This window comes from Panicum virgatum, chromosome 9K (assembly GCF_016808335.1).
Source record: "Panicum virgatum strain AP13 chromosome 9K, P.virgatum_v5, whole genome shotgun sequence".
Taxonomy (NCBI): Eukaryota; Viridiplantae; Streptophyta; class Magnoliopsida; order Poales; family Poaceae; genus Panicum; species Panicum virgatum.
Genome location: NC_053144.1, coordinates 60,962,935 through 60,981,114, shown reverse-complemented (window position 1 = coordinate 60,981,114; position 18,180 = coordinate 60,962,935). Strand labels below are relative to the sequence as shown.

The following is an 18,180-nucleotide window of genomic DNA, read 5'->3' as shown; positions in this document are numbered from 1 at the left end:
GGTGCATATTCTAGAGCATCCTTTGCCAAGACAGATCCTAATTATATTATCATGATCGTACAAGGATACTGCCACAGCCCACAAGCAACAAGTAGTTACCACTGAATTAGCAATACACCTTTTACACAAGTTTCACATGATCGTTACCGTGGCTTCTCCCCAACTTATGGAGGTGCATATTCTATATAGCATCCTTCGCCTAGCCCTAGATGGCATATGATGTGCTATTAGACCGCCTTTTTCGCCAGCCCAAACTTCATATTAGCTTCGAAGCAGTTCCTGAATTTGCATAATAATATATATCTGGTCCACGTCCAACTCTAAACCAAAAATGGTACAACTCAACCGTACGAGACTTGTATTTAAAATGTCTTGCGCGGCACCACAAGTAAAGAAGTGGTAAGTGGTACTTTCAATAAAAGGCTTCTAAAACATGTCTACAGAAACTATGGGATGCAGTACCTTGCGAACAGGACGGGCACGACTTTTAACTAAACTACCATACATAATTCAGTCCTCTATAGCAACATACAGTCCTCCCGAGGCGAACAAGAAAAGAATGTAAAGGAAAAATGATCTGCAAGATCAGTTTGGCGCAACAATATAAACTCCCCCAGCAACTAAATGATGAACAGAGCAAAATGGGGGAAAGGCACAAGGGGATTCCACTGAAACAAAGAATAACTTACATGTGGATGTATACTACTATGTATGACAGCTCACTGCTCGTCATCAGCAAGACTGAAGAACGAGCGGTCCAACCCAAGTGCTGAACATGTCGCTCAAGGCCACCTGCACTTCAATTGAACCATGCTCGCAGCTTATGAGGCCAGCAAGGAGGGGGAAGAACTGGCCAAGGTTCTTCTCGAAAGATGAATCACCTAGGCCACTGATAGCTTGCAGGGTTGCAACAACCAGGGGTGCTCGGGCCGCAAGCTCTCTCCGCTTCGATGAACCGACAGGGATAAGCCAGTGGCCCAGTGACTGGGTGCCACTGGAAAGCTGGGCAGGCCGCGCTGTGGTCAAGTATACCTCAAGGACCTCCTTGCACAAGCTGATAAGGTGACCCTCCACCACTTCTGCGCTTCCATGGTTAGGGGCGCTGTCCAGGAATATGTTCTGGAGGATAGTAAGGCACAGCTGGTACGACTCATTCTCAAGGCGCAACAATGGTGGATCCTGCATTTGGGTCATGGAGCCCAACTCTTGCAACTTGGACCGCAGGTCGTTATCACTGTTTATTTTGTGGGCATGGATAGCAACAGCATGTAAGGCCTCAAAGAGGATAACTGTATTCTGTGCAGACAGTTGTGCTCTGTACATGTTATATACCTCCATCACAGCCTACACAAAGGAAATGCATATGGGTAAGCACAACATGCATCATATATTATCACCATCATCTTTGAGAAACCAAAACAGATACTGTATAGTGATTACTATAGTTAATGAAACTCCAACTCTATTTCTCAGTTACCAGAGAAAGATTAAATGAAAATAGGCTTTTGCATGAGCAAATAAGAAATGGCTGAGAAAGGTTCTACAGTTGCAGAACCTGAAACATTCAGTTTGTCTAATAATATAATGCAACTAGGAAGATCATCAACATCATCAGGAACCCAAAAAATTAACTTCACAATAGGATAAGATGACATAGAAAATTTAAATTGTATGTTATTTTTCGTTTGTCCAATAGAATCATTTTTGGGTTAGGAAGGCTTTCTATATACTCCCTCCTTTTTTTTTCTCGAACGCTACTCACTCCTTCCTTTATATATGATGTTGAACAGTGCAAAATTGAACTGATCGAAGTCATATATAAAAGGAAGGGCTATATATGATTTAAACTATCGAACCCAACTCAGACAAGCCTTACATTTTTTTAATTTTTCTACACTCAATCTAGATTACCCCATAAAAGGTGTTGATACCAGATTCGAACTCAAGAAAATCAGAAGCATGGGAAACCAATATGCTTCCAGACATAAGAGCGAATAAAAGAAGATATTATATACCTGGATCAATAGGAGTTGCACAGCAGCTCGACACTTGGCATCGCCAATTGCAAAATATAGGTTCCTTGATCTAGAGGATTCTTCATTATCATTCTCTAATGGTTGAGATTCGTCTTCTCTCTGTTCAGAAGAGCCTCCATTTTCTGTTGGTACATTTTGCAGGTAAGCTCCAGATGAAATATAAGTGAAGTCAGGAAGCGTCTCGGTGGCAGCTTCTTTCATGGACAATACGACCTCTAGCCATTTTTCATCCACAAACATGGATCCAGCGCTGCTCATCAAACGGACGAATGCAGCAATACCTATACCAGCAAGACTCTGATGAGGACGCTTTATGAAACTAGTCAGGAGCGAAAGAACCTTCTTTAGAAGTGGATTGACTGTGCTATAGAACCTAACAAAGAGATCTACAACTAGCTGAAGTGCCAAAGTGCATGTCTCATACAGCCAAGCATCTTGATCAAGTTCCGCAGGATCGTTTTCCACACTTTGTCCTTGTGGAGAACTACCAGATGGATCAATAGCATGCCGTACATAATCAAATATTGGGAAAAGCACTGAATCAAACACCTTCTCCCATAAAGGCAAAGAGAAAAGATGGCCATGATTTCTTAATGTGTCAAATAACACTTGCAAAGCACTTTTTCTGATTTCTGGTCTTAAGTCGAAGGTAAGTTCAGACAACCCTGCAATGTTTAAGAAAAATAAAGATTACCTCAAGCTTTAAATATAATAATACCAACTGAAAGCAGTAGAAGAATCGCTAGAATAAAAAAAAAGTGAAACACAGTTTACCTGCTAGTAAAGGAAACCAAAAGTGTATATGGTCATCCTTGTCGGTAAGAACTGCACCTTCCTGCTTGCCATCACTGGCCAAATGAGGTGAGGGTGGGTTGCTGTTCGAAGTGGGATTGTCCTTCAACCTTGAGGATCCAATATCACCTTCGGCCAACTTTGCCGCACAGAATCGAAGAAAGCCAATTGCATTAAGGCTTATGTCTTTGTTAAACCTGCTGTTAGTAAATGCGATGAGACAGTTGACACAATCATTGAAAGTCGTTGACTCAGTCTCAGTGATGTATGGAAAGTACTCCCGCAAAATCTTTTCTATAATTTCAAAGGCCAAAAGTACAATGTTTTTGTGATCATCATATGAAGCTGTCGCAAAGACCTGCAAGATGTACAACAGCAATCAATATTCAGGAATGAGAACAAGAATGTTCCAGGTAGTCTTCAGATAAAAGTTACGGCACGGGTAAGTAGAGGTGCCATACCATAAACATGCTCTTCCACCCTGACTTTACATGATTTACACGGGCTAGTACCATTTGAGAGACACACCTAATGATAAGTTCTCTGATCTCAACAGCTCGGCTCTTCCTCATTACAACAACAAAAGGCTTCATAAATTCATTTTGGAAATTGTAGTTAGCCAGCTCTTCTCGCTCCAGGAACTTCATCGACAACTGTCGTAGGGAGTCCATAGCAAATATTGCAATTGAAAGATTTTCTGAGCAGCCAATGGTCACAAAAAAATCAGACAAGACATGCCATATGCTTGACCAGACAAGCCTGATGCGGTTCATATTGTAATGCCTACAAGGGGTAAGAGTAATCACAGTGTTTATAGACAGAATATAAGTGTAAAGAAACCATCGCAATGTAGTGATGATATGAAGCCTTAGATTTCTTACGCTATCTCGACTATTTTAGTCAGACTAAAAACTCGTGGATCAGATGCAGACCGTAATTCCTCCATAGAAACCTTACAGAGAGCCTTTACAAAATCAATTATACCCTCACTGTTGAGCTTTTGACTTCTTACAAATACACGGTTCATTTCAGCCATTCCAACTTGCTCCAAGAGGCTTGTCACCTCATTATTCATTTGATCAACACCAGAAGCTTTACCACCCACACCAGCGCTGTCATAGGAACCCCTTTTAGAAGCTGAAGCAGCATTAGGAGCCTTCTTTTTCAGAACAGGAAGAATCGATGACTTGGCCTGTTTTGATTTATCAAGGTCTGGCTGCTGCAGCGCAAAGAATGTAGCATCTGGAGGCGCTCCTTCTCCAACAAGATGAAGATTTTCAAAACGAGAAACACAAGTCAATATATGCTCCCATGCTTCTTGCAAGTAATTTCCATCTTCATCTGCAATTAATAGAATTGCCTGTAAGGCAATCCACCACAACAACAGAAGAAATTATTATCATAATACAAACTAAGATATGGCAAACTGCAACTAGCACCACGACATATGATATATGGATCTCAAAAATGAACAATTAGCACATTCAAATGACAAAGCAAAAGAGGTGAAGGATAGAGTCTGAATGCAGTAAACTTCAATACTTGCTCCATTATTAGAGGTCAAGAATATTGAGTCAGCCCAATACCAAACCAAGCAGCCTAAATCACAACAAGCTCTGGTCTCATCCCAATATCAAACCAAGCAGCCTAAATCACAAGAAGCCCCACGTCACTACATTTAACTTTTAGAAGATGACATTCCCAAGATTTAGCACAAACACATCATACATCAAAGTATAAATCAGTTTTCTGTAGTCATCAAAACAAAACAAAACAAACCTCTAACTACGAAGCATTATGGTTTCAAATGATATCTTTTATAATATTTTTGACAAATACTAGGAAGAGGGATAATGCTCATCTCAATATACAGAACAAACCTTAATGGCTTCAACATTTTTCTGCCTGATATCAGCAGCAGAGTGAAGTGATGTAAACTTGGCAAGTGAAGTGATAAATGCATCCCTTTGAGTCTTCATTGACATTGCTGCAGTAACATGGATTGCAGAGCGAAACCCTTCAAGGCATTGGGATATGACAATCTCATCATCACTCTGGTCAAGTGGAACACTGAAGGCAGCAAGCATAGGAGCCCAGCAAACCTCAACCATGAACTTTAAAACAACTACATCTGTGGCTGGATAAAATACTGACCTGATTGTTCAAAAAAAAATCCTAGATCAGCCATTTATATGATAAAATAAACCACAAAAAACAACAAAAGAGCATAAACATATGGGTAGCAAAATAGAAAAATATTCAAACAAATTAATAGATGACACAGCTATCCATCTAAACATCTAATATAACTTACTCGGACATGCGGGCCTTTTCTTTAAATTGCTCCTGCATATGCTTAATGAGATCATCACTTGTCTCCATAGATGAACCTCGCTTGCGTACAACAATGTTGAGAATGTTATCCAACCCAAGAATTTTGTTAGAACTTGTTGATTGTTGCTGCTGGGGAACAAATTCATCTTCTTTCATCTTAATCTCCTTTTTCCAAATCCTTTCATACAAGGATCTCATAAATTCTTCAGGCAAATCTTTCCCATCATCAATACCGCGATTGTTCCTAATGAAATCTTCTGGTGACATCTGCATCAATTTACATGTCATAAAATTGTGTGAAGTAGAACTAAACAAAAGAACCTTCAACACAAGAAAGTACCTTGTTTTTGACCATTGGGTTATGTGCATCAGTGTTAAGCATTATGACTGAATAAGCAAGGACGTAGGCTGTATCCGCACTGGAAAAGGCCTTTGGGTTACATTTGCAGTAACGCTCTGCAAACTTTTCCATAATCCGGTCGATCTTCTGAGCTTCTCCAGGCAACCTGAAACCTTGAAGGAAAGCTCTAATCGCTTCGTCAAACTCCATTCCTTGAAACTCAAATGAGTCAACATACGCATGCATGACTTTGAGTGATAAATCTTCCCTTTCCCCTAAATAATCACCAATCATAGTCTTGTTCAAGCCAGAAGCACTTTTTAGGAAAGCAGCTATTTCCTCTGGTGACTCCCCAACCTTGCTCGCTTTTACTAGGAACTCAATTCCCTTCTTCGGCTTCCGATTAAACAAAGAGATACCCTCCTGTTATTGGGAATCAATCAAACACGTAAGGACAAGGAACATACAATCAAGAACTGGAGATGCAGACAGCAAAGAACAGTAACTAGCACATTCCCACCAAGCAGTACAAACGAAATAACTTATAGAGTTATAGTACAGTATCATCCACCTGAAGCTCCATCTTGTAAGCTCGACGTTGCTCCAAAGATGCAGCCTCTGAAATTCCATTTGATAGTTCAGAATGTGAATCGGATGCTTCACTAGACTCATCTCCATTGTTATCCGTCTGGGGAAGCTCATTGCCACCATCATTATCGTTTTTCTCTGATTCTACAATAGGAGAAGCAGGATCAGGAATACGTAGCTGCTTATTCATCCAATCCCCCATGGATCTGAGAATAGCAACTAAGCATTTCATTGCTTCACTTTTCATTGTGGTATCCTGAGGTGGTACCAATGTGGTAGGGACACCAGCAGGAGGCCCTTGAGCCGTCTTTAGTAGACCATTCACCATCCTGTTGGCCAAAATCAAGAAAAATTCACAACAAGAATACAGATACAACTAATGCTAAAGTTTCTAAATTACAGTACTAAGAAAATTGAACAGCCCGGTACCTCTCAAATATGTTTGATGAGTGTACATCACAATCGTAATTGAGGAAAATGTCAACTAAAATTTGAGAATCACCACAGAGCTTCTCCAGAAAACGAAGAACAATCATCTTTGCCTGATAATTTGGCTGTGCAATATTCTCCAAAACTCTCAAAATGATCATGGGAAAGAACACTCCAATTTCTGCCTTTAATCCTGGTCTGAATCTTGAGACTAGACTAATAAAAATAGAACAAGATAGCTGAAAAACAATCATATGTGATGAGGCACAGTTCTTCAAAAGTGATAGGCATAGATACTGCTTGATGGCACCGAGAAACCTGGACATATTGAGAAAAAAATATTGATCAAACAGGGATATTCTGAAAAACATAAAAAACAATCAAGAAAATGGGTTACACTTACACCTCTACTGTTGCTATTAAATCCGAGAGAAGAAATAATCACACATTTGTGTACTGTAGACTTACAGCATGTTTCCTATTGGCAACTGAAACAAAATTCTTCTAGCTACTGATTATTTTCCCCTCAGGTAATTTCAATTTAACTGTCAGCCCTAATTATTTTATTACAACAAAGCCGGATGGAGCATGATTGCAATAAATTAAGACAACAGAAGTCAATGAAGATCAAAAGCCATAGTGGGGGAACTGAGACTGTGGATTTCAGTATATTCGCATAACAGTCCAAAGTAACACAAAACTTCTAACCAACAACACAAGACATTTTGTAACCACATAGCCATACGGGAGTAGCTATGTACATATCTCTTATGTAATAGTAAAATTAATAACTCCATTTAAATTCTATCTGCACTAGATAAACAGATTCTATAGATAATACCTATGGAAACAGAGTGGACACCACATAGGCCTACAGTTCATGCTGGCAAACGCAAAATCTCAATAAAGTACTCCACAATGTAATTCCATGTTTACAGTGGTGAGGTTAGTAGGTACTTTTCAACATAAATTCATGGTGTCACACGTTTAAAACTATTGGAACCCTTTCTTAGCACCATTTAACCTGACAATCACAAATGTTATGACGTATAGTTGTAACCTGAAATCTAAAATCGATTTGATGATTGAATCCTTGCCTCATGAATACTACCTGGCTAGGGCACACTGCTTTTCAAAACAATAATCAAGAATTGGTGATATTGAATATAACACAACGATTTATTCCAGGACATCAAGTACAATTGAACAGGTTTCTATTTCAACATCTAAGCAATAAGCAGTGTGCATATCAGTCTAATCCTGCCAAATCACAGTTAGGAATTTTGATACTTTAAGTAACAGTTTATTCACACAGACATAGAAACACTGTCTCATATCAATCCAACAGTATCACCATAATGAATTAAAAGCCTAAATCTTTTGGGGGTTATTGGCACTCCTCCCCTCGCCATAACTATGCCATCTTTTCAACTTTCATGCAATAAAATGGTACAGAAATTATCATTCAAAACTGTTAACAATTTTTGAACAAATTATGAAGATATGTGGCACTACGAAGTTGCAAATAAGAAGTTTCTGTGAGGGCATATGTACCTCTCGCTGGTCCGGAACACAGCACCAGCATTTTCAAGTAAGATCTTGAGAAGCTCAAGGGCAAGGATCTTCCCCCGCATCACTATGGGATCTGCTGGAGCATCCTTGGGTGGTGTCTTCATGGAAAGCTTACACAAAGCCCGGAAAACTAAGAAAGCATCCCTCCGCAGCTTATTTCCAATCCGCACATCAGCATCATCGTCCAAGGTGCCCACCACTGCTCCCTCTACACCAAGCTCATCCTTACGACCCTCAATAGCTGTTTTATACATGCTGATCTCCCAGTATTTGGCATCAAGCATGTCTTTATCCGTCGAATCAAGCAGATCTGCTGGGTTTGCCCCTTCCTCTGCTGCCGCTGTTGTCTCAAACGCACCATCATGGGCTACAGTTGCCCCTGCCCCTGTTGACGAAGTTGTCCGTGCTAGAGGTGTGAGTGCACCATCAAAGTCACCAATGATCTTCGAAATGAATCCCTGTACAACATTGGGGTCGGCAGTTGGCGAGGAGCCAGGACCAGCGTCAGGCAGCTCAATCATGTCAGCCACGACTATGGGCTGCACAGGCACCGTCGACGAGTCAGCCTCCATGCGGCGGAACACAATCACCAGCATCTGCACGAGCGAAGCCTTGGCAGTGGCCTGGTTGACAGCACTGCGGCTCCCCAGGTACATATCATAACACGCGCGCACAGCACGTAGCAGGCAATCCCCGTGGAGGCGCACGGACGTGGAGGTGACCGCCGAGAGGAGCGTCTTGAGGAGGAGGAGCTCAATGTGCTCGTCGTCGAGGCCGAGCGCGTTGCAGGCGGCGTCGAGGAGCGAGGCGACGAGCTGCGCCGAGGGATCAGCGGATGGGTCGGCCTCCCCATGGATGTACGAGTGCGCGATCAGCCTGTGGAGGAGCTCGAGCGCAGCCTCGGCGAGCTTGGCGCTACCCGAGCCGAGCGCGGAGGTCACAGGCGCGAGGAGCAGCTCCGAGTCCGCGAGCGACAGGCTACGCAGCGGACCAGGCTGCGCGGACGAGGAGGTCGGTGTGGAGGGGGCGGAGGTCGGGGTGGACGGCGCCTGCGCCTCGGCTGCGGGCGGCGGCTTCTGGAGGCGGTCGAGGATGGACTTGGCTGTGTGCGAGAGCTTGGAGTGCGCCTTGTTGCGCCACGAGGCGTTTTTGATGAGCTTCTCGAGGAAGGGTGTGAAGACCTCGACGAGGCGCGGGTCGGACTCCGGCGGGGTCGGCGGCGACGCGGCGGCCGCGGAGGCCATTATTCCTCTGCGGGATCCGGTGGCCGCGGCCGCGCCGCGCCGGGTGGATCTGGATCTGGGCGAGGGCGGGGGGCAAGGCGGGGGTTTGAGGTGGTTTGGATCGGGGAGTGGGGCGTCGAGGAGAAAGGCGCAGGGAGAGGAGAGGGGTGTGCTGGTCTGCGCGTCGTAGATTTGCGAGGGGAGCTTCGAATTGACGGATCTGTCAGCAGTGCATGACAGGTGGGGAAAAGCTTTCGTGGGGCCCGCGTGTCGGTGAGTTACTAGCGGGGCGAGCGCTTGCAAGTGTGCCTTCCTGCTGGGCACGGCGGCGATCGACGGGCGCAGACGATGCGAGTGAATGGAAGAAGGGCAGGTGAACCGGGTGATGAGCACGCGGGACCCTGACGACAGAGTCACGGAGTTAAATGGGCCGGATATTGGGCCATCCAGGAAGGCTGTGAAATGGGCCCCATTTTGCTAGTAGGACGATGATGGCCGCGGCTCGCGGATGTTGCAACTTGCAGCAGTTCATCCGCCATTGCTACTGCCCAGTAGTAACTGCCAGGAAGCATTTTGTAAGAGCATCTCCAAGAGTGCCTAAAAAATAAAGCTTAAAATACTAGTTTTGGGACCTTGCCAAAAACTATTGGAGGAAAAAAAAAAAGACCCCCTCCTCCAACAGTTCCCAAAAATTAGCTATAAAATAATTTAATTACTGCCACATCATCCACTTAACTGCACAGCAGATATGTGTTCTCTAACTTCCAATCGAAGCAGCTTGAGCTCCTCCCTCTCCCTCTCTTTCTATTCCTCTCTCCACCGAAGCAATCAGTTGCTGAAGGTCCAAGCCGAGTACCATGCGCCACTGCTTGAGCAAAACAGGCAACCAGTGTTGCTAGCAACTCAAGCCGCCCCACTTCTACATCTGCCATTCCTCCACCCATAAGCCTCGATAGCATCAGCAGAGCTACAGCTCCTCAACAGTGGAGGGCCTTGCGTCATTGCGCACTGCAGGACATATGGAACAGAGGAAAAACGGCACCCAGGGAGAAACCGCACTGCAGGGAGGAGAAGAAATCGCGCGGAATCCATTCAACTTCAAGGATTGGGAGTGCGATCGAGCGGCACAAAAATGGCTCGAGTTTCAGCCAGTTTTGGGCGTGTGGGAATATTGGGCAGTGGTTTAGGGAACTGTTGGAGCTGCTATTTTTTAGTTTATTGCCAAAACTACTTTTTGGAAGTATATATTGGGCACTCTTGGAGATGCTCTAAGTATACATTCCTTCCAAAAAAAAGGTAGAACATTCTATATTATTCCTTAAAATATGAAAATGAAAAAATCCTTGCACAATAAGGGCACATGATGATGAGAAAATGCATAGAGCAATGACGACTTTCAATCACAGAGAACTCATCCGTGTGAGATAATAATTATTATTAGACACTAGTAGAGCGCACGTGCGACATCGCACCTGACATCGCACATGTTTGAAGAACAATGTTGCGAAAAAATAACCATGCTAAGTTTAAGTTGCAACAAGCAATTTGTGACAATTAACAAACGTCTCATAGACAAAATATTCGAAGCATGAAAAAAGTATATAATTATAAAAATAGGTAAATAGTGATATGATAATAATTAATAATATGAAAATTTAGCGTGCTATACGTTAATACGATACTAACTAAAATTTAGCGCGCTTCTCTATTGACACCATTGTTTCTGAAGGCACTTGTTTCAATTTATCTAAACAGCCAACACATAGGCAACATAATTTTTGGTATATACTGCTCATCAACAAAAATATACCAAATAATAGGGGCAAACCTTGGTTCCTGTGTTTCAAAGGCGACAAGTCGAGCTGGGTATGGCCGGATGCTTCGGCATACATTGCATGGATCTTCTTGCTCTATCCACACCATTGGCAAGCAAGACCCTTGCTATATCTCTATTCTACTCTGTATGGCAAAATGTTGTGGTGTCCATCCATCCTGCATTAAAGGCAATATATTATTAAAGGAATTCATGTGTCCCTGAAGGCCTGAAAAGGGTTGAGATGATCTAATTTTGGCAGTGTATTAACATACCTGGCTTTTTTATTTTGTTATGGCGGAACTGCGGAAGAAAGGAACATTGTTGAGTTGCAGCATGCCAAATAATGTATTTTTTCTCTGCAAGAAAAAATAATGAAGCACCACAAGATCAAACTTGGAGATTAATTGTAACACAAAAAATAATTGATGTGAATGAATCCCTAGAGCAATTGGCATAAGAGATCAGATCATGCCAAAAAAAAGGGAACGTTACCTGCTTTCCACCTTCAGATCCATCAGACAATCCCTATCAGGTTCCAAGCACTCCATGTCAAGCATCCATCTACAAATGTTACACGACAATTCGTGGGTCCAGTGCGGAAAAAAGATTTGAATGCCCCATTTTAATTATTTTTAGTTTGCAATAGATAACATTTGATGCAAACAATAGCTACTCCAGTTTGTGCCATTTATAACAGTTCTCCTTTCTTACTGCAAAAACTACTACAAAAGAAAGGTTAGGTAATTTAATAAAGGGTTATCAGATTTTTCTCATGCAAGACTACGAAACAAAGGATATATGTAATTTGATCAGATTTCTGTCCTCTCGTCAATATCAACATGGCTTGGGTAGTCCCATAATTCAGGAACACGATAAGCTGCAGAGCAATGGTCAGCAGGCGTTTCCTACACAGAGCAAGATATATGGGTCGGTAATACTTAGACCGAGACAGCTTACACAGTCTACACAATGGGAAAAAGGTCATCGATACTCTTCACAAATCACAACATATCTGCAGCTAGGGGAAACAACAACCAAAGATCAACATAGGGATACTCACACCGTTGGAGCGTCGTTTGGGCCAAAGAGGGCCATGGCCTCCCCTTGCCATGCAAAATTTAAACGGTAATTTTGACACAGTGTTTGTTCCCAGGTGGATTAACAAGACTGCAGTTACAAGAAATATATTAACAATCTAGTGGTTGCCAGCATAGCCAAAACATAGTAGCAAACGGGGGAAGGTGCACATGAACTGTCCTTTGGATTCAGTTATAGGTACCTACCTGCAAAAGAGTCAAGAAAGATTGAGCTACTGATGATCTCTTTCAAAAGGTTCTTATAGAAATCTATGGCAACCAACATTCTGGGAAGATGATGTACAAAGTAGGCATTTCATTGTTGGCTAGACTTCATGAGCTATTTTTTTTTTCGGGCTGGATATGCACCAAAACAACATTAGGAAGTTCCAAAGTTCTAGTTTGTACTAATGCAACAAAGGAGTAGGACTGTAAGAAAAGAAAGAGTGGACAATACGACTATAAGAAAAGAAAGCGTGGACAATACCAGCGTCTAACCATAACAGTCGAAGCCCATAATCTCAAATAACTTGGAGTATGTCCATCCTTGACGCTTGATCAAAATAACAGCAACGACCAATACTGCGACCTAAAACAGAAATCAGAATAGTGCAAATGAAACACTATTCAAACTGAATCATCAACCTACCACATTTTTCAAAGTTCTATTGTCTAAATTAATAATGAAGCTAAGTTTTTATAAATGGAAGCAATTGCAAAATAAAATGCACATATCTCCCAATGCAATTGCACTCATATTTTTTCCAATCTAAAAACACAACACAAAAGTGGCTGTGATTTAGCTCCACCCATGAAGCTACGATTAACCACCATTGTAAGCCCACATGAACCCACTAAATTTCACCAGTAGCAGTGAACAATTCAAGCAACAAGTAATGACAGCCACCAACACATGTGATGAAAAAAAATGGGTTATTTACATTTCTCCCACTAGTCTAGCCACTCTCCTCAGTATTCCCCCTAGCTCATCCTCCTCAATTTTCCCCCTCCACCTCAAATTTCTCCTCAGAATTGCCATCACGGAAGGTTTCCGTCCCTCCTGCGCCCTGACAAGCGGGACCCAGCATCCCTTCCGTCACTGCGCCCCGACAGGTGGGACCAAGACGTGGGGCTCACACGTCAGCAGGTGCCCAACCCTAAATCGCAGGCACCAACCCTAGCAGAAATTCCCCAATCCAAATCCAAATCGAATCGAGCAGGTCAAGCAGGCGGCGGTGTTCAGCGAGCGTGGGCCATCGCCGGTGCCGCCACCTCCCGCGCCGGTGCCACCCACGCCATCGCCGGTGCCGCCCACGCCATCGCCGCTGCCGCCCACGCCTACCCCTACGTCGTCGCCACCTCCTCCGTCCCCCCACCGCCGATGGTGACACCGTCCCCACCTCCGGCAGTGCCCGTCCCGACGCCATCTCCTCCTCCACCGGCGACCGTGCCAACGACATCTCCTCCTCCGCCGGCGACCGTTCCGACACAATCTCCTCCTCCACCGGCGACCATTCCAACACCATCTCCTCTGCCGCCTGTACGCCGGCCTCCTCCTCCTAGTGACGTTCCCACTTCTCCGCCACCCCCTACCGGCGTCCCAGTGTCACCCGCGCCTCCTCCGCCGTCACATCTGTTGCTGCCTCCACCTCAGCCGCCCTCGTCGCGCGAGGGGCTAGGGACGGAGCTCACACCGTTGACGTGGGACAAGCTCGTCCCGGACTCTCTGAGAGCCGCTCCATTTCACGGCCTCTGCTCCCGCGGCCGCTCGGCCCCGTCCCCGCACGCCTGCAGAAGCTCTGCCCCGAGCGCCCGTTGGCCTTGCTCGGCCAGCTGCAGCTCGAGCGCCCGCGGGCCTGCTGCAGCTCGAGCGGGTCGAGCAGGCGGCGGTCGTCCCGTCCCCGCGCGGTCGGCGTCCCATCCCCGCGCGATCGCCGTCCCCACGTGCTCGCTGTCCCCACGTGCTCGCTGTCCCCGCGGTCTGCTCGGCTCCGTCCCCGCGCGCTCGCCGTCGCCATCCGCGCGCTTGCCGTCCCCGCGGGCTGCTGGAGCGCGGCCAGGAGCCCAGGCTGCCGTCCCCGCGGTCTGCTCGCCGTCCCCCGCGCTCGCCGTCCCCGCGGCCAGGAGCCCAGGCTGCCGTCCCCCGCGCTCGCCGTCCCCTCGGTTTGTTCGGCGCCGTCCCCGCGGGCTGCTGGAGCGCGGGCTGGTCGAGTGCGGGCCGGAGCGCGGTGCTCTCGGCCGCCGCGCGAGCTCTGCTCGAGCGCGGGTAGGAGCACAAGAGCTCCCCCGGCTGCAGACCCGCCTGTGCTCTCGGAGCACCAAAGCCCCCTGCCCAACCACAAGCAGGAGCCCTCGGCCACCGACCTGCCCGCCGGCTGCCTCTACTCGGCCCTGTTGACCGGCTGCCTCACCATCCAGCCTCGCCGTCCCCGCCGGCCTGTTGCGCCCTCACCATCCCCGCCGACCTCGCTGCTTCAGGGAGCATGTCGCGTGCGAGCAGCTCATCCGAGGGAGTACATGGCTGGCCCAATTACGGCCCTGTGCCGCTCACCCGCTGCCCTTATTTCTCCCGCTTGGAGCCGCTCGTGCGGCTTAGAACAAAAAAAAACAGAGAACGGAAACTACGGTCGGGAGTTCGTGAAGTGCGAAAGCAAGGCACAACCAGGGAAGGTTTGTGCTCGTTTTGTCGATTTTGGTTTACCATTCATTTCTTTTTGTCGATTTCATGTGATTTTAGCTTAATTGGTGTTATTTTGCTGGATTAGATTATTAAGAAGTGCAACTTTTTTATGTGGCTCGACGAGTACATTGAATGGTTGCGCTTGAATGGTACGATGAAAGAGGCACGGACCAATTTTGGGGAAGAACAAGCTGCTGCACAACCGATGGTGTCCAATTTTGGAGAAGAAGGTGATGCAAGTAGAGCAGATTTGTCCATTCTTGCTGTTGAATTGAAGAAGATGAATGGCGCAAGAATTATTGAATTGAAAGAAAAAAAAAGAAGTGTTGCATGTATACATTTTGGCGGCATTTTGTGCTTTTATGATTTTTATCGGCTTGATTTTCGTTATGATGAACTATGGATATAAGCACTAGAATTGTAGGTCAAAATTGTAATCACTATGTATTCTCCAAAATTGTAGTATTATGGTATTAATGAAATGAATGAGTTGTAATCACTATGCACTATAGTTGTAAGAAAGAACCTTGTAAGGGAAGAAAAAAATGAAAAAAAAAACAACCCTTGCCCCTGCGTTAGTAGTGTAGGGGAAAAACGACAAAGCATGGGGATCTCGAACCCACCCCTTCTCTGGATGGGGATGGATATGGTTGGTGCCACTAGCCACTAAGGCCACTAAGACAGGTAACAGACTTTGTTAAAGAAAGACGCAATAAGTTATATGATTTATACTACCATGAAAATCCTACCAAAATACAAAAAAAGTAGCTAATTTGAACAGTAGGTACCTTAACCAAAGTTCAAAAAAATCACCAAAAATTATATTTTGAGACTAAAATACAAATGTACATCATATACAAAATAAATTTCCAAAAATCAACTATTTTAGGTACTTTATTTTGAACTTGTATTTGGAAGGCATTTTAAAAAAAAATTAAGAATATGAAAATGTGGTCCGGAAATTCTGAAACTTGGCATGGAGTCATAATATCATAGTAAAAGCATGACAAAAAAAGTTTCACGTGATTTTACAATATTTTGCGTTAAAGTGTTCACAAATTGAACACATCTCATATATGTTTCATACATATTGAACTACAACTCCCTATTTTGCACTATATCGGTTACGTTTTTTTATTATTTCCACTTAAAATTTGGTACACATATTCATGTAGGGTATTTATTCATTTAGGAGCTAGAAATATAATTTTCTTGCATATTAACCAATTTCTATCAATTAATTGAATTATCATATACGTAATAATAGAAATTTTAGTGGTTCTGGGCCGCCGTTCGCCTGCGCGCTGCCGCCGCCTGCGCGCTGGGCTGCTGGCATGCGCACAGTTCGTCGGCATGATCTTTCATGCCTATGTAGTCGTGATAAAAGTAGCTCAGGCAGTCCCGCACACAACTTTAACACCACACAAATTTATTAAAGAGAAGATACTTAATCTGCTGGTTCACACTGACTCCCAGATGCAAAACAAGATTACACGATCCCATACAAGCAGCAACACGTAGTAGTCTAGGATATGCCATTTACGCATCAGTGAACCTGCAATCCACGAGACCTGGGCATAAAATATGCATACATAATGTTCCGCCACAAATAGAAGACACAATTAGTTCTAGGTTGCACCACAAATAGTTCAAGCACACATAGAAATATTACAAATCCAGAATCTACCTAATCTTCTTTGATCGGATAGGACGCCTGCTTTTCCCGTCTTCAGTTGTGCGTACCACCTCTTTTCCCATCTTCCTTTTCCTGTACAACAAATAAATGACCAATAAAAATGAATTATTCATTCATGATAGTAGTGCAACAAGCTGTACAACAAATAAATGAACAATACCTCTGTTGTGACACAAGAGTGGAGGGCTCAGCTAGTGGCACTATAGCAATAGTGTCTTCTCCTTCCTTCTTTTTCCTCCGCTTAGGTGCATTCTTTTTTCTGTCCAACAAATCAAATTATTATTGATTCACGACAGTTAAATATTACAAAATAAGCAAACCTACAATACCTGGAGGGCTCTACTGCATTTTCTGCACCCCAATGCTGATCTTCTCCAAAAGATGGATCAACTGCATTTTTACATTTGCTAGCAAAATGTACTAATTCTCCACATCTTTTACATTTTCGCTTCCTAGGGCCAAGTCCAGTGCCCTCTGCACTTGATCTTATTCTAGTCTTCTTTGGCCTTCCTGGTGCTATTGTCTGCAATGGAGCGTGGAGAATGAATCCTGGATCAATGATGTCCCACTGATACTGTGACTCAATAGAAGGAACATTCTCACTCAATAGAAGGAATATTCTCAGCATATGTTGCATTAAACTTGGCGACAGAATAATACTCATCCACATATTGGTCGATTTCAGCAGCCGGACCACGCAATGAAGTAATGAAGAACAGGACATGGATGCTCGGCAACCCAGAAATTTGCCATTGTCTACAACTACATGTCTTCTTTTCTAAGTTTACAGGGTACCTCCATTCCCTATTTTCTCTGTCCTGGGCTGTCACCTCTGCCTCAAATGGCGCACGCCTTATCATTGTCATCTTCAAACCTCTAGTTTTTGCAAGTAATTTCTTCATCACAGATGGAATTATTTTATGGCCAACAAACTTTGCACCTGCAATTCTCTGACGTAACTCAAACTTTTCCATAATCATCTGTCTAATCTTGTCCAACATTTCCACCAAATGAAGCCCCTTGATTTTTCTAACCCTCGCATTGAAACACTCGGCAAGATTATTGTTTATATAGTCGACCTTGCATACTTCATTGAATTTGCTTCTTGCCCATAACTTTTTATGACCCTTTTCGAACCAATCCTTCACATTTGGATGATTTGTTGCATGCAATTGCCTCAAGTGATAATTATGCTTCTTGAGGCTGCATGTCAATGATGCAGGCCATAGGTTGTCATCAAATATCTTGCCTTTAAAGGTCTTGCTAAAATTTGTAGCTAGGTGACGCATGCATTCTCTATGCTCCACTCTACGGAACACCTTCACAACTGCAGTTTCTAAACCCTTGCAAGCATCTGTGTGTATAACCAGTCCATGTGGAAACCCAATAACCTGACGTAGATTCTCAAGAAACCATGTCCAGCTCTCTTCTGATTCAATCTCTAGCACACCATAAGCTACTGAAAAAAGCCAGTTGTGTGCATCAATTGCACAAGCAGCTACTAACTGCCCTCTAAATCTTCAATTCAATGCAGTTGCATCCACTGCCAAATATGATCTGCAACCATCTAAAAAGCCCTTCCAGCATGCCTTAAATGA

General features: G+C 44.2%; 1 protein-coding gene and 1 long non-coding RNA gene across 2 annotated transcripts; both read right to left on the bottom strand.

Moving 5' to 3' along the window:
* Window positions 1-389: 389 nt before the first annotated feature.
* On the bottom strand, window positions 390-9,492 carry LOC120646667 (brefeldin A-inhibited guanine nucleotide-exchange protein 2-like). The gene is made up of 11 exons (XM_039923082.1): window positions 8,074-9,492; window positions 6,520-6,837; window positions 6,074-6,419; window positions 5,503-5,925; window positions 5,143-5,429; window positions 4,709-4,982; window positions 3,710-4,188; window positions 3,290-3,611; window positions 2,811-3,186; window positions 2,016-2,701; window positions 390-1,344 (listed from the first exon to the last, which is right to left on the bottom strand). Exons 1-11 carry the CDS (start codon window positions 9,333-9,335, stop codon window positions 733-735), a joined length of 5,385 nt encoding a protein of 1,794 aa, XP_039779016.1. The 5' UTR covers window positions 9,336-9,492; the 3' UTR covers window positions 390-732.
* A 6,836-nt stretch (window positions 9,493-16,328) lies between these two features.
* Window positions 16,329-17,735, bottom strand: LOC120646666. Its single transcript, XR_005664536.1, has 2 exons — window positions 16,743-17,735; window positions 16,329-16,654 (listed from the first exon to the last, which is right to left on the bottom strand). It is a non-coding gene; the product is annotated as an uncharacterized LOC120646666 (long non-coding RNA).
* Window positions 17,736-18,180: the final 445 nt, after the last annotated feature.

Bases quoted from the DNA above. Each gene is read 5' to 3' on its own strand.
- LOC120646667 (XM_039923082.1), bottom strand. From the start codon at position 9,335: ATGGCCTCCGCGGCCGCCGCGTCGCCGCCGACCCCGCCGGAGTCCGAC. The intron at 5,430-5,502 runs GTACTTTCTTGT...AAATTGATGCAG, and splicing joins ACCCAATGGTCAAAAACAAG to ATGTCACCAGAAGATTTCAT. The intron at 3,187-3,289 runs GTATGGCACCTC...TACATCTTGCAG, and splicing joins GGTGGAAGAGCATGTTTATG to GTCTTTGCGACAGCTTCATA.